This window comes from Liolophura sinensis, chromosome 6 (assembly GCF_032854445.1).
Source record: "Liolophura sinensis isolate JHLJ2023 chromosome 6, CUHK_Ljap_v2, whole genome shotgun sequence".
In the NCBI taxonomy this organism is placed as follows: Eukaryota; Metazoa; Mollusca; class Polyplacophora; order Chitonida; family Chitonidae; genus Liolophura; species Liolophura sinensis.
Window position 1 is genome coordinate 70567873 of NC_088300.1, and position 17308 is coordinate 70585180.

The 17308-nt window shown below is 37.8% G+C and overlaps 1 protein-coding gene across 6 annotated transcripts; it reads right to left on the reverse strand.

Moving 5' to 3' along the window:
• Positions 1–1265: 1265 nt before the first annotated feature.
• Positions 1266–17218, reverse strand: LOC135466697 (uncharacterized). Of its 6 annotated transcripts, XR_010444148.1 has the most exons (6): positions 17088–17218; positions 9490–9936; positions 8448–8561; positions 8082–8209; positions 7407–7504; positions 1882–3058 (listed from the first exon to the last, which is right to left on the reverse strand). XR_010444148.1 is itself a non-coding variant. In XM_064744342.1 (4 exons), exons 2-3 carry the CDS (start codon positions 9910–9912, stop codon positions 8448–8450), a joined length of 537 nt encoding a protein of 178 aa, XP_064600412.1. In that variant the 5' UTR covers positions 9913–9936; positions 17088–17218; the 3' UTR covers positions 1266–1854. The 6 variants fall into 6 exon arrangements, 2 of the variants coding, with proteins under 2 accessions (XP_064600412.1, XP_064600411.1); XR_010444146.1 differs by having other exon boundaries at positions 1879–3058; positions 7407–8209; XR_010444147.1 differs by lacking the exon at positions 1882–3058 and adding an exon at positions 4533–6766 and having other exon boundaries at positions 7407–8209.
• Positions 17219–17308: the final 90 nt, after the last annotated feature.

Sequence of the window (17308 nt, forward strand, 5' to 3'; positions counted from 1 at the left end):
AGCCATGCACATAATGACAAGATTTCGTTCACATTCAAACTTTTGTCCAGTACTTTTACCGTGATTAGAGGCATTCAGCCCATAGCAGAGTACGTCGTTATGCGTGTTACATACACAAGCAATAAGGATTAACAACACACTGAACCTCAAAGCCTAGATCAGAATATTGATTTTTATATCAACCTCTGTCGAGTTGCATAGAGCGTACATGGAAGGGAGGCTACTTGTACGGACATGTACTCCATGATATATATATATATATATATATATATATATATAATCACATCTACTGATGAAGATGTTCGTTTGAATCAACGTTTAGGAATCGAAAGACCTATATATGCCACTCCGCTACACAAGTCAAGATTTATGTACGATATTGATTATTTTGGGGAACGAAAGATTGAATTTCAATACGCCTGTATCGATTGCCTATATGATGCATGTATTAATCTGTTAGTAATTCATGCACCAGCCTGAGAACAAGCCTTCCATCGCCTCTCTACCAAGTAAACACGTATACACCTCCTGGCGTGATATTCTAGTTGAATCAGTCAAGATCGCATTAAATGAGTCACCTTTTGCCCTACAACAGCTTTTCGGGCCCGTGCCGGATTGGCATGAGAAGAATAATACACAGCTTGGGCCCAAATCACTTCAAGCTGGAAAGATTGCCCTCTACATGTGTAAGTGCGACACTTACAACGACTGAATCATTGTCCAATATTAACGACCTTGATTATGGTCATACTAGCCTTGTCCTTGTATAACCCGTTGCTGGGGAGCGAGTCGTGGTCGAGTGGTTAAGGCGCTTTCCTTTCAATCGCTAGGACAACACTGGGCAGGGAATTTGTGGATTCCCCATCCCTCTTCGTATTTCTTGGGATTTAATTGGTTCGTTATGTTTTCTAAAGTTCGTAAAGACCACATGCAGCCGTGGTATATAACTCCACAACTTACGTATAGCTAGATATGTTTGAATTTGTTAGCATACACATGTACATTTGTGAGTCATTTTGAGTCACAATCCATATACATAAATATATATGTATAGTGCGTATATAAATGCATTATTTCATATCCGTTTAAGTCCAGCTCATCCTGGCTTCCTCTCCGGCCATAAGTGGGAAGCTCTGCCAGCAACCTGCGGATTGTCGTGGGTTTCCCCCGGCTCTGTTCGGTTTCCTCCCACCATAACGCTGGCCGCCGTCGTATAAATGGAATATTCTTGAGTACGGCGTATACCACCAATCAAATAAATAAATAAATATTTCATATCCTGCATGGGTATACTCAGAATTTTAATATTCTGTTTTTAAACATTTTTATACACAAAGACATGATAAACTTTTTGTGTGCATCTCAGCTACGTGTACTTCTTTGTGGACATCATCTCAGTCACATGTTTAAAAGCAGAAATTAAGACCACTGCAAACTGTACCTGAAACTGGCATTACCTACTATTTTTCTAAAGATTTTTACCACTCATGCCATTAAATAAAGACAAATTGTTTGGATTCTTTGCTGGGCTTAATGGATCACTTTAACAAGTTTTGTTTTCTTTTACAATAAACCTGGTATTTAAAAATCAATTAAAGTTTCAGATAGGGGTTAAGTAGCCTTTCCTGTGAAGTTTACCTTCATTTTTTTCTTTCACTTTAAATGAAATCATCTTCGTTTCTATAGCCCTTTTTTTTTTACACCGCTCCGCTGCCATCCCAAGTCCTAACCACTGTCAATTGATAGCTCAGTAGATGTCACTCCTTACATTCCGTACATGTTTCTTGCACATATAGTTCACTTTCCGCATCTTTGTGTACTCTTCGTATAAGCGGCCATCAGCTCTGACTTCGGCTAAAATAATAAAGCATCCAGTGTTAGACCTACATTTCTTCCCCACTCTACAAAACGCTTCACCGGGCTGAAGAGATAAAACATCTATACAATAACGGCTTCTCTGGCCTGTATTCCATTCTGATGAATGAGTATTTAACCATTGTTTGAGTTCAGCAGCTATAAGACCAAACATATATGAAACATGGAAACTTCTGTTCATAGTTGTGTTCATATACTTATCGCATAGAAATATGCGATAAGTATATACATATGGAAACTTGAAAACGGGTTTTCATTGGAATCCACATCTATGTACAGTCTCTGTTAGAACAGGTAAGATGTAACAATACAAGCAGAAGCCATGATATACACATTCTTTCGAACATGAAGTATCTATTTCTGTACCTATTTGGTCCAGGATATAGTCCGTTGGCATGGAAACATGTTTTACTAATGCTACTGTCAACTGGCGGTTAATATTTTTATTACATATACATACATGTGTTACACATGTATAGACGTGGTTTCCCCGTTGTTACGAAATGTTACGAAGAAGATTATATTTTGTCGTTTTCCCCATATCTATCAGTGGCAATTATTCAATGGGGTCTGCAAAAATAAACAAACGTTCAACGAACAAAGGATAGACTAAAATTACATTTACTGGGCAGCAATTCTTATAACAACTGATAAATGTATCAACGATAGGAAAGTGTTCTCATAAATAAGGAATGTTGTTGAATAGAGAGGTATGCTAATAGAAGATAGCCCTGGTTGAAGTGTATACAGGGTTGTGCTAAACAGGTAACTAACTCAAATTCACACTATGATCCACAATAAGTACAATTCAGTGTCAAAGAGGGTGCTATAGCTTCCATGGTCAACTGGACATTTAAGAAGGCAAGATAGTTTGGCTCACTGCATTCATGTATGAATGGTCTAAAGGGTTGACCGGTTAATTAAGTAGGTTTAACGAGTAGAGGTCAAAAGTGCGCTAATGCCAACGCAATGTACGCGATGTGTGGTGTGATCAGCCGCCAGGACTGTAAACTCTCACACAGTGATATCCCAAGTTTCTACGGAACTGGCCAGCCGCCACGGCATGCCACTCACAGCTTTCCATTACAGAGCAGTCTAACTCTATTGCTCGTCACGAGTTGAATCGAGGCCAGTAACAGGCTCTGATGGGTACCTAGATCAGCAACATTCAGCAAACGTAGATCTGTAAAGTAAAACAAAGGTTGATCGTCGTTAGACGCCATGAGGTGACTACACTTTTTATCATCAGGGAACTTCAACAGAAAGACAACAGCCTCATTTCATAATTCACCATATGAATGCTCAGATATTTTCTATAAAAATATCAAGGGACTTAGTCACCAACTTATCTTCCCACTTCCCTACCGGTCGCCGGTAGACTTTTTCTGCTTCAGCGCTTGTTGCTGTGCAGTGGCTACTAGGTCTGAATTCCAGACTATCGCAGGTATATAGTCAAACTCTCATGTGATTGAACATCACATATGTAAATGCACTATACAGAGAATCGATGGATATTTAATCTGAGATGTGAGAGGGTTTTCCTTAACGACAAAGTACAGATCACACGGAATCTAGCATCCCCATGTGGTCATTATACACATACAGTTGTATATCCTATTACATGTCAACTGACTGATTCGTACAGAGATTAAATTCTTCCGTTGAAAATTACAACCCTTGTGTTAGACTAAACAAGAAAGTAAGTTTAAAGCATGTATATTTGTGATTCTCATACTGAAACACCGAATATCAGACATATATGACAGCCTTGAAGAACATCCACATTACGTTCTCAAAGGCGGATGAACATGTCTGTGATATATGTCTATACACAAGCAAATGTATATACATATATACAGGGTAATATACATACTGAGACCAGGCAGCAAGATTAACGTTTACTCTGTATAAAGGAACCATTTCCATGCTCAATCAACACGTAGAAGCTATAAAACCTTTTTGTCACTTGCATATCTTGACCCTATAGCCTATGTTCACATATATACGAAGAGTGTTCGTGTCCATCCCAAAAAGAACGTACAAATAACGGCTAAAAGATTACACTTCAAAGTGACGACATACACATTTTCTGGTTAGCCGCCTTCGTCCGTACGTGCCTGGAATACATATTGGCATATTTATACGTCTATCGCTGCTAACATATATTATAACGCGCTTACGTCATACTACGAATGCATGCATGCTGAAAAGGTATATTTATACATTTAACTTCTTTTACAACATAAGCGTGATCTTTAGCAGTTAATTTGAATTGTACAGCATCCTACGATATACTTCAACAAATAAAAAATCTAAGTTTATAGTGTACGCTTACATTTACATTTAATTATGTAGTGTAAGTAAATTGCTTCGGCTGTCACGCGCCGAAAACACTTCAAATTCTAAAGTATATTTGCCAATTAAATACGCTCCAAAAACGTGACGTAATAAAGATGAACAAATAAATATGCAATAGATACACATGGAACATGTAATCTTCCTTGTCAAAAAGTTTCAATACGTGCCTTGATATAAATACCAACGGTCATAATCATAGTTAAAAGAGATAATGTTTTTTTTTTTTTTTTTTTTTAAAGAAATGGTGGTTCAAGCCCCTGCGACCTTGAAAAGATAGGCCAAGGTCCACAAAAACCCCCCAAAACAAAAGTATTCTTTGTGATTAGCTGCACGTGTAGCACCAGGTTGATAAAAATGATTTTAAGGCTTCAACAGATATTCCTACCACGATAACATGCTTGTCACAAAAGATAAATTAAATGACCGTGAAAAACATTGGCCAAGAACACCAAATATGAAAAGATTTCATCCAATTAAACGCCTGTGTGAACATGTCGTATAACTTTGGTACTCCTGGTTAAAAGCGTTCAAGAGCCCGGGGGAAATCCATGACCAACCGCAGGTTGATGTCAGACCTTCCCACCTACGACCAGAGACGAAGCTAACATGAGCTGGGCCTGAACTCACAGCGACCGCATTGATGAAAGGTTCCTGGGCCATTGCGCTGCGCGGGCACGCTACACACTAGATCACAGAAGCTGATGTCAATTAAAAGCAATAGGGTTCCTTTGATGACAATGTGCACATGTGGTAGAGTTTGATCAAAAATACTCTAAGATCTATCGTTTACACGCGTGTTCCAAAAAAGCCTATATCTTTATTGACCAAGATGACATGAAAAAAATTGCCCAAAGTCACCGACAATCAATACGGTTTTTCCCAGTGCCTACGTGTACGTGTAGTGCAAGTTTGGTAAACCTATAAACAAGTGGTCAAGAGATGGAGTGTTTATAACAAAGTGGACGAAAGCTGGACTGAGGCGGACCGCTGCGACAATACCACTTGGTTATTATTTATTTACTTGGTGTTTTACGTCGTATTCAAGAATATTTCACTTATATGTCGGTGTCTAGCATTATGGTGGGAAAAAATTGGACAGAACCAGTCGGAGAGGAAGCCAGCAGGAGCTCACAGCGACCGCAATTGTGAGCGGCTCCTGGGTCATCGCGCCGCACTGGGACGCTAACCACCTCGGCTACGGAGGCCACTTATAGGCCATTTTTGGCAGAGGGGTAAAAAGTACAATTGTCATGGGTCCCCGTGTCGGTGCATGTAGATATGCACCTATACGCAGTCAAACAGTTACGCACAATGTGGCATATAACCCTGTACCGCAGGTGGTTGAAAGCTTTTAGCTGTGGTTTAAAGGAGACAAGCGCCCCACGGCCAATGTCAGTATATTGTTACAGTATACAAAGGTCAAAAAGATATGTCATTTGTTTTTCAGTGGATGAGACTGAGTGAGTTTTGTTTGTGACTGACATCTACAAAATGAATGAAATATTTAACAAAAATGCCTTGTCACATCATGATTAACCTGATAGGTATTAACTCTACACTACAACAACACACATTACAAAAACAATCTATTTAAAGACGTAACACTCTTAAATAGACCACTTAGCGAAAGAGTTCAAAAACATGAGCACGGGTACATAGTAATTGCGAATTCTGTTAGTGGCCGATATAACAAACGTCAGTGACAATCCTTTACAGTTTAAGATATATGGTTTTTAGCTCTTTATCCATAATTGTGACTACTTTATAGTTCCCATCGATACAATATGAGAGAGAGTTTATACACTCGATTTTATGGGAGCATATATACAAAAAAAAAAACAACAACAAAAAAGTTGTACTGTATGAACACAAACTTCCCAACAAAAGTCTTGTCTATCTTGTGTTGAATTAATACAAGGTCTTGAGTTTAAAGAATTGAACACAAGGTGTGTTGTATGTTATACACAATACTTGTTGCAAAATACGTTGTTGTTCGTGTTGTATTGCATAAATTACCTCATTTTGGTTCAACACAAACATTTGCATTTCATATTTATTTAACACCTTTTCGTATTGGGGTAACACATTTCTGTGTTTCTGTTGTATTGTTGCGATAGATTTCAACACAAGTGATTTTTGGTGAGCATGTGTACATATACGAGCCTAATATAATGCTACATCTACATAAGCTAGATATACAGCATATTATGTCAGGCTCATTCGTAAATGTGCTTGCAGAGGAAACTCTTGCTTTGTATCTTTGCTTTGGGTTTACTGTCATTTCAATGTTATTTCGGTACATTATCAAGATGTTGTCTCCTTGACACATTTAAACTAGACATGGATGACACTGGATCACCGACCCTTATATATATTCATGTATATGAAAGTCACTCCGTGTAAACTGTGTATACTTCAAGTGACATAGACATCACCTGCATCAATTTAAGGGAAACTCTTCTGCGAAGGCGTCCATCAGGGGCCGGGGATTGATTTTCTTCGGCCGTCTAAATTCTACACCCAATTCTTTTCTCTGTGCATAAACAGTCACCAATACTCATTATCATATACCGTTTATATGCACACACAAAAATCTCGACCTTGGTTGGTAGGTATTCATACCCTTAAACCCTCGTAAAGATTTTTAGCGGCAGGCCCACAAATATAACTCGCGGTTGAGCTTTCATATCACTACAAGACATGCCTATACAAGAAAGAGAAGTCAATTTTCAGAAAACACAAGTCTTCACTGAAGTATTGCCATGCCCCAAAGGTACCAAATTAATCACACAGACATCTAGGACTAACAGATATCGGTGTTTGATCTGTCAGAAGATGCAAGTTGGTTCCGCGTCACTAACGAGACATGAAGTTATTGCCATGAGGGCAATGGTGCATTTAATAATTAGATGGCTTACAATGTACATATCAAGGTTGTGCCTCCTGACCTAATTACCCCCATCAACGGGGCTATTATATAGATATGGACCATGTGTGTCCTCAGGGATAAAAAACGCTTTATGATTTTTCACGTTTTCAGAAGAAAAAAAAATGGAAAACTTCCATAAACCCAGGTGTGTGGTTTTATTAAAATGCAAGCCAAGCTTTCGAGAGATGTCACTTTTTTGGACCATATACATGTATATCACATATGAAAATTATAATGATCTCACATGCGCTGATCTGTCGCAGCCTGTTTCCTGTGGCAACTGAATTTGGGAATGCGACCCTTTAGAGACTTTAGCGGAGCTCTTCGAAATCATACCATATCCTGTAGTTACAATAAACCAACGAGTTGTTGAGATCAAAAACACGCAGTAATTTAACACACTGTCAATGCACGGAAAAACATTGCGAAAACATTCTGTATGGCATTTACTTCAATAAAATCGTGTTGTTTTACACAACGTGTAGTCTTTATAAAATCTTTAAATTATCACAGTTTTTCGTGAACTTTCGAGAAGATGTACATATTATATGCTACAAAAAGCACGTGGCACGTCACGTGTATGTTCACGGTTCAGTGAGGCAAACGTTTAAAGTCCATAAAAACGAAACTGTCATCCAGTCACTGGATCGAGAAAACGTCGTGAGGTGACCCGAACAGTTAAATTAGCTTCACGCAGGGAAAAGTAAATATTATGTTAATTCTCCATCGCAGCACAAACGTCGCCTCACAAATGTTTTACTTCTTTTCGACATTTCACATTTACATAAACTATATTTGTCATTTCCTTAAAGTGTCAACGAACCAGTTACTAATATAGGCCTATTTTATTTACAACCTCTGTCTTAAAAGAGGCATTAAACAAGCCTCTTAAATCAACAAGTAAATGGTGCATACTTACCCAAGCTATAACACAAAGCCGAACAACATGGATAATGGCATACACATCGGGACTTAACTGGGGTATTCGAAGGTCAGGTTTGTCAGTTAAAGCACTGGTATGATCTCGACAAGGATCTGTAGTTTTTACTGCATATGTGAAGTAGAATTACTATCAATTATAGTAATATATAATAAAGGCTTTGGTGGCAATTATATCTGCAATAAATACATGCAAGAGTGTCTACGTGATTTGACAGCATAAATCCATCTCGACAGCCTTTTTAGGGTATGTGACGAAGTTGGTGCCATGGTGGCATCTTCGACACCGACATGTGTAGCAATTAAATATAACCAATGCAAAACCGAACACAAAAGTAACTCTTACTTAAGCAAGTAGTTCCAGGTAAGATCGTCTTAGGTGCTGCTGTCTCAGACGTAAAGTTCTGAGTTCCTCTGCCATCTTTTGGATCGTTCTCAATACCTGACGTTCAGCTAACCTCTTCAACAAAGACGGAAAAACTGAAGACACACACAACAATTCGATGAGAGACGAATGAATGATTAAGGCAAGTTACACAAGATGACGGAGATGGGAGATGACGTGAGTGACCAACTGTAGACTGACGGATATACATGACTCACAAGTGTGTAGAAAACTAGAAGCATATCAAGGGCACTAATATTCCAGTAATCGTAGGGCCAGAAATGACATGATATCACTGGGTGTATATCACCTTTGCGCATGAAGAAAACTACATAAAAAGTAAATACCGGTTTATACTCGAAGTGGACATAAACCATCAGAAGGGCTGTATTAAATGTCAGCTGAAAGATAACACGAAACTGTCCCCATGAACATGAAAACAATTTCGATCAAGATTGTTTATGTGCAGCAATGTTGTTCAAAGATTAAATTTACATGTGTACATGCCGTCGCCTATAACACTTTGGCTGCATGGTTGAAAGTTTTGCGAAAGAGCATGTAAAACAAAAGGCTAACAAAGAATTTATTTATTTATTTATTTGATTGGCGTTTTACGCCGTACTCAAGAATATTTCACTTATACGACGCGGTCAGTATTATGGTTGGAAGAAACCGGGCAGAGCCCGAGGAAAACCCACGACCATCTGCAGGTTGCTAATAAAGAATTAAGTTTATGGAAGATGTTCCTCTTTGTAAGGCATTTCGTCTAGAACTTCTAAAACAACTTATGTTTTCAGGCAACAGCATACTGTCATGCAACCACCGAATATAAAACGTATCCAATCATAAATGATAGGTATCACTTTTTCATTTAAAAACAATAAACCAAAAAATATATAAATGACACGTATCAGTTCTTCGATTTACAAAAAGGAAACAAAACAACAAAAAAACAACAAAAAAACAACAACATTATATTAATCCGTTCGTAAGGCAAACTTACTTTGTTAAAGTCACGCTTCACCTTCTGTCTGTCTTGGTTTGGAGATTCTGGGAAGTCATATATTTCGGAAGACTGTATTTCTTGCCTTGGTGGCGTAAGACCTGCATTCTCAGAGTCTTGTAGAGGTGTCTTTTGGAATTCTCTCTGTTCCATACGTAGACAACTTTTCGGTTCTGAGCATATCTTGTGGGCTACTTTAGCCTTGGGTTTTTTTGCTCTTGTCAGTTTTACTTTCACTGCCTTTTTACTTCCCTGAATTTGAATTTGGCTGGATTTCTGTGATCGACCAATCAAATCCAACATGTCACCAGCATCATCTCTCTGCATCAAGCCGCTAACCTCGTTTCCTGTTTCTCTTCCTGACTCAAACCGCATATGGTTTTTCTCTCGATATGGCGTCCGGAATCGCTGAGACAGGGGCATCTTACCAATTTCACTCTGCAGTTTCTGAAGGAAGAAAAATATATTACATTATGGACGAGAATTTTTTTAACGCTAAAACAGAAGATATATATGCATGCCACATACATGTTTACATGAACGCACTGAGAGAGTAAATGCTGATATCCATGCACGGAGCAACGGTTCCTGAATATGAATATGTTAAAAACAATTTGTCCATTTCGCCGCTTCCGCTTAAATATATATATGTAAAGATTATAGTTAGATAGATGAATTATTTGTATACTCAAAGCAGATAAAAGTATGTAGGTAACACATATGCCATATATATATAACGGTGGAGTAATTTGTGGGTGGATGCGCGGAGGAACTACTGGTCTGATCAGGTTAAGGCCCATTTCCGACAATAAGCCTGTAACACTGTAAGACCAAGCGTTTAGGAAATGAGCGAATAACTAAACACATAACTGTAACAGATTTTAATCATTTCGGTATGTTTTAGGTGTGTTTACGTTAACATGGTGTTTATTCTCTTAAACACAATGTCTTTCGTGAGTGAACGCATGGAGATGTTTAGTTGGTTAACATAACGTTTGACTTTAATCATAGTGTTCAGTATAATTTAACGCCTGAAGTGTTGATACCACTTCCATCTGTTTATAGTCTGTAACAGATTTCAAACACATGGAAATGTTTATTTTGGTATAATCTAAACAAGACGTTTACAACATGCTTCATGTCATGTATATGGTCAAATCAAGAGTTTGTTGATAGGATACGCTTTCGTGAGATCCTGCTCTTCAATGCCAAACAAATATTGCTGAAATAAATAACAATCCGCTCGACACTGTTCGCTGGATAACAGCGGGACTACTTATGTGCCCACCACCGACCTTTGCCAAGATAGTGGCTAACTTTCTCACAGTTGTGACAAATGTCAGATTCTAGGAATCAAATCTAACGAACAATTTACTACCTATAACTCAGTAAGCCCTCCATGAGAATAAGCAGCCAACAGGTAAGAAGTTTATATATAACAATGAATTTGTACAATCTTTTCTTTTTTCCAGCCAGTCACCGATTCATACACTTTGCATAATGTTTTCTTCTTTCTTTTTCTGTTCAAATGCAATGAACAGAAAAAAGTTAGTCAATCCTTAAATAATTCTAAATACTAAAATTAGTATCAGTAGTTCGAATATTCTCATGTCTGTATGAAGTAGATCTAAAAAGCGCAACAGAATTTGAAAAACAATAAAACAGTATAAATACAAGTGACAGAAATCTGAACATATTTATTCAATTTGTACTCAGACTAAATCAATATAAGTGTATTTTAAAACACCTTTGCACGTGCAATCGCAACCTTGTCATCGTCAGTTTCTCAATATACATAAACTTTTGATGGCGTAATCAAAATACCAGCAGAGGACTATAGGGAGGGCACTAAAGCTTAGCAATAGAAGCCAATAAATTAAAAGAATAGCTCAAATTACTGTCAAAATATCAAACTCTTACTCAGGAAATTTAAAGAAGTGCTAAATTTTACGAACTATTCCAGACTGAATACATAATATTCCAAAAGAAGCAAAAGTATAACGGTTCGCTGCACATTATGGTAACTCCTTCACACACAAATGCGCAGATCAATTGTCCACTGTTCGAGAATAGCCTTATTTGGAGAGGAGCAAATTTCAGTGTCATCAGTTGTCTTTCCTCATCTTGACATGGACTCTCCTGTAACGTAAAAAGGCACAAAAATTGAAAAAATGTAACAACCTGGCAACCTATATGGTGTCTTTCATACATGAGTTTGCAGGAAATGGGTGGATAAGCTGTTCCTACATTGTCATTTTTGGGTAAGGAGAAATCATGGCTTTTATAATGTCACAAATTCTATATTTCCGCCACAAACACAGCAAAATGTTTCTTTCTACATATATAAGTTTATAATGATTTGGAAAATCCTAGGAAGAAGTCAATGATTAGTACTGGACTGGATACAGGCATGAACCAGTAGTAGTTTTCTATTTTACAATTCAGCAAATCAGAGACTATTCAGTATATTTCAGACTTGTTTAATGAAGGAAATGGAAACAATATACTTGCCATTAGTTCTGTAACAATGCTTTTGGTTTTCTTCGCTTTGCCTCTGCCATGTTTAGTCAGTAAATTTTATGATGGGCAGCATTCTTCAGAGCCTTAATTTGAAATGACATCGGAAATTTTAGTTGTAAACGTCACTGTAAAACAGCTTACAACAGTGTTTTCATGTGGATTTTAAAGAGGAATAATAGAATTTGGTCTCACAGCTGTTTTGTACTTCAATAAACGTACTTTAAAAAATAAAAATGCATAGAAAAACATAAAAAATAATTACATTACGAAAATGTATCTCCTGTTCAGATACAAGTACACAAAGGTTATGATGATCATCATTTACATCTGTTTCTCCACTCACACTATTGTCATCATTATTTGTATACAATGCACTCTTGTGCTTCTCACTCACATGTACTCTAAAGGTCCCCATTTCGTTGTCGAATAATTGCATTTTAAAATATCACAGTGAAATACAAAGTTTGGTTTGTGTATGGGCAACACCATTATTGTACGTTGCAATGATAGCACAGGAAGCAGTTAAATACAGTGAGGAAACCAAACTAACCAGAAATTTAAACACAAAAGCGTCTCTTTGGAATGTGACTTCATACGTACCAATGCATAACTGAACTGAACAAAACAAAACGGAAGTAACAAAGAAGTCACAGAGGGGATGCCTTCCATATAAAACATAATATTTAATTGCTTAATTTAACTAGAGCTGCGAAGGGGGCACTTACATATCGCACATTTACGTCGCAGACCTACTAGTATGCACTTATCAGGTTTCTGTAAACATTAGTCAACATCAAGTTGTTGTTGTACAGTTGTTGTGACAGCGGAGGCTACCCAATTCATAATGAGTATAGACCTACAACCAGGTTACGTCAGATACGGCAGTTATTTAAATATGTGTTGAAATATACTGTGCCGGGCACACCAAGAATAAAACAACACATACTGACCAAAAATAGAACCTCCACTTTCCACTTCCAGCAGATGGCTGCACACTCCCACCACATGCACGTCAGTGGAAAAAGTAAAACCGCACGAAACATAAACACATCATTTAGACGTATATAAGCGTGCAACTGAGCGTGATGAGATTATCTTCCTATTAAAATGTAAACACGTCTTACGTCTTACGTCTTACTCTAAGCAAGGCATTTATGAGGGATAATAGGACATCGCATATAGGCCTACTTATTTGATTTATTGTTGTCCTAACAATACCAGACCCAACAATATACTAACCTCAACTATGCTTTAATTCCTCTTCATTACAGATGGTTTATTTCATAATTTGAAAATTGTTTTAAAACGTCCATTAAATATGATGCCTTTATTTCGAGAGAGAATCCAAAAATGATACAAATATATTAAGAGTATGAGTCAGAGATGTCCGTCAATGAGACCATTACAGGCTATATAGATCTGGGTGTTCTCTATAAAGTCCATAACTGGATGTTTAAAAATGATTTTATTTATTGGTTTATTTATTTCATGGATGTTTAATACGTCGCAATCAAGAACATTTCAGCATTTGGGTGGGAAAAAAAACGAGCATACCCCGGGGAAAACCCATACACAACCATGCGTATTGCTGCAGGTTGCTGGCTGACCTTGCCACGTACGACCGGAGAGGAAGCCAGCATGGCTGGACTTGAACTCACAGCGACCCCATTGGTGTGTGGCTCCTGACACATTGTGCAGCGCTATCACACAAACAACTTGGTCACAAGGCATCACGCCACTGCACCGTCTATGAACTGAATGCATCATAATCATATGGCATTACACATTTTTGAACGTTTCAAAAATTAAGAAATACGCTGTGATCACTGCAGTAAAAAAGGAAGTGTCCATTGTTTTTGGACGAGGCCGCAAAATCGCTTATCACAGCGTATACGCCATGAATGAAGCCAATATTTCTATTCCAACACATCACCCTTTAACATGTATTTTACACTCATTTTCAGTTTTTACTCCCTTTCGATTTTCAAACTGATACCTATGTATATTCACCCCTTTATTTTGATTACACTTCTTTTGAGTCGATCGCTCCATGAAAGTGTCCATTTCACAGAACTACATTGTCAACATGTGGAGAACCAATTAGAAAGCCGCATTTCGCACGTGATATGTCCAAGCCCGTTGTTGGTTGAGTAATATTCGTAAAGTAAGTCTTCGCGCGAAGATTTCAGTCGGGAGTGTTGAAATATGGAAATAAAAAAGATGAGATTGACAGACGGCAGTCATGAACGGGATATTCAGCTAACAAGGCGACAAGCGCTACGCAAGAAGCTTCGACAGTCAGCAGTAGTGAATGCACTCAGTAAACACGTACGCCGGTACCGTAAGCAGAATGTCACTTGCTACGAACTCTCGGCTAGCTCAACTGCTTTGTGCAGCCACTGACAACATGAAGCCCTGGACGAATGCCTGCAAGCTGGGATATTTTCGACACTTACTTGCCCCGGTCAACAGATATTCGCGCGCCCAGTATGCCACACAAACATCGGAAAAAAATAGGTAGGGTTTTTATGTGGGCGCTGGAAAAGACTTTATTTGCCACTTAAAATGATAAAGACTGGACGTTTTTGACTGGACATGATCATCATAATTTCGATGCAAGATTAAAATAAATAAATTAACATGTTTACGTAGAATTTTGCTGTTGCTTTTCGTTGTTTATACTTCGTAGTTGCTTAGTGTACATAGATCTGTCAACGAGTGTAAGTAAGCTGCCCTCAAGTTAAACACTTACATGTAGATTGTACGGTTTCATGCTGATGACGTCATATAGTTTGCTTTCATACGTTTAAACTGCATGCAGTACCAACCTATCCTCCCTACGGTTGGAACAACCCTGCTGAACGCTCTGACGTTACTCTTCGACAACGGTGTTGGATGGCATGCAAAAATTCACTGCATATTTGACGGTCCGATATATCCAGTCGACGTCTCTATTTTCTGTGTTGTACACATTTGGCAGATGTGTTTGAATGTCCTATTACATGCATGTCATCTCTGGTAATCAGGCCTATATATGCTTTTACCAACCACTTTACCACATTAAATAATATCTAAACACACCAGTAAACACTGCATTTAGAAAGTAAATGTATAAATGTTTTAATGAACAGCTGAATCGTCACCAGTGGGAGATGAACTTGAGCTGCCGCACGTATATTGGTCAAAGAAGAGTTATAACTTGACCTCTGTCAAGATGTAACAGTGATGATATAGACACTGGCATGAAATAGAGAAAGCTGTAGTTTACATATATAATTCTGTTATAGCACTACTATAATATATGTTAAATCCATACCATTTTGCAAAATTGTTGTGAATAAAATGAGGAAATTGCATCCAAAAGGAATTGTCTTTGAGTCATTTGTTCGGTCGGGGTTCTCGAGGGCCGTGTGGTATAAATATACACATAGAAATCAGTTATGTATAAATCAAAACATGGTGTGACCTATTTTCAACAAACCTATAAATAGAAACTCAAAATTATAGGCTACATGAAAAATGAATAATTCCTATATACATTAACACATAGTATTGTTATGGACATGAATGCATGGGTCATGGTAAATAATTACCAAAATGACCTAAGTTTACACAACATTTTACAAAAAGATTTGTAGTGAAAATGAGAACAATGGAGTTAATATTCACTGCCTATAACCATGTGCATGTCTATATATTAGCGAAGTCCGTAAATATATGAATATTTCGACGAAATGTACATGCTAGGTATATAGATCAGTATTCGGCCTATATATATGCGTCAGTTTTGTTTACTCTCAACTTAGTTTATTTGTTGGTCTCAGTAAAGACTCCTGTATTAGTTTCACTTAAACAAATAAGTGTGCCAAACAAATTTGTTAAAATAGATTACTAATTTTTTAAAACAAATTTTCAATTCATAATTAATAACGATTTTACAACTAACTGGAAATCCTTATATTTGTTGAAAGGCATAAATGCCATTGTCATCAGGTATTTTATACACCCTGTTCGAATTGCCGATCGACCCACATGGCTTACACAGGACTATACTTGGAATATGAAGTGATGGAGCATTACCCTTCTGAGTGGTAACACCGGATAAACTACGAGGTAAATAATTGGACAGGCCTAGTCCTTATTATCGGTTAAATTCAGGAAACTCAGCAAAAGCAAGTTTAATCAGTGTGAATCTCTTTCAATGTCTGACGCAGATATAGCGTCAGTGTAGACAGTGTACTGTATAGGCTTACCTTCGTTGTGGGAGTTTTATACAGTAGACAGTCCTTCACACGGTTCTGTTTATCAATGCGTGGCTTCAGTGAATAAAGCAAAGCTTGTAACTTCACACGTCAACACATTTGTACTAGAGCTGCTGATCAACAAATGATCTATTCATGCACAACACTATAGTAAGACTTATTTATGCTGAAATTAAAGTAGGTCATGTAGGCTGTGTCAGACAGGAAAACATGTACTTTCGATCTCATCAACTGTTAATCAACCACCGGAAATGGCCGCTAACTCATAGCTATATCAGAATTAGTATTCTACAATACCTGTAGGCCTATGGTGATTATGGTAATTAAGTCAGGTAGGAATAAGTCAGTAAACTAAGTAGGCCCAAGTCTTGCTGTTACCAGTAAATTAGCTCTTTGATGCTATATTTATATACCGGTAGGCCTTTAAAAATTGTACATAAACGCATAGGGGCCTACCCCCCCTCCCCCCTTCCCAAAATAAGCAAACAAAAAACAAACAAAATAAAAAAATACACGTACATTTATCTGATATAGGCTTATAATACCATATATGTTATGCATGGCTATTCGTCATGGTCTATAGGCTTACATCTCTTAAAAAGAAGTAGGCGTATAGATGATAACAGTTTAGCTCTCGCTGTTTCACAATCAAGATTTAAATTTAACGTCATTAAAGTGGAAAGTCGGCGCATTTGAATAGCACTGCACTCTGACAGTTGTGCAGGCTTCAAGAACAAAAGGAACAAAATATTATTGGTTTCTAAATTTTACAATGGCGACATGGTAAACAATAATTTTGTTGTTACTATACAGCACCTGTCGCCTAACACAGCATTCGGTCACGGTTTTTTTACGCTACAGGCTAGCTGTTAATCGATTCTGGCCACCACACTTGGCGTTGTCACTTCTCCGTGTTGAGCAGACGATCTGACACGCCTTCATGGTTTCTATAGTAACGGCCTTGACCCTGCACTTGGGGACTCCCCCCACCGTTCACCTGGCAGGCGCACCCATTTTTTTTTAAAGGAAACTTTTTA

What these genes read in the sequence shown, in the direction of transcription:
- LOC135466697 (XM_064744342.1), bottom strand. Translation starts at nt 9,912, where the DNA reads ATGCCCCTGTCTCAGCGATTCCGGACGCCATATCGAGAGAAAAACCAT. An exon ending in TGAAGCGTGACTTTAACAAA is followed by an intron (nt 8,562 to 9,489) that starts GTAAGTTTGCCT and finishes TCTTTGTTGAAG; the next exon opens with AGGTTAGCTGAACGTCAGGT.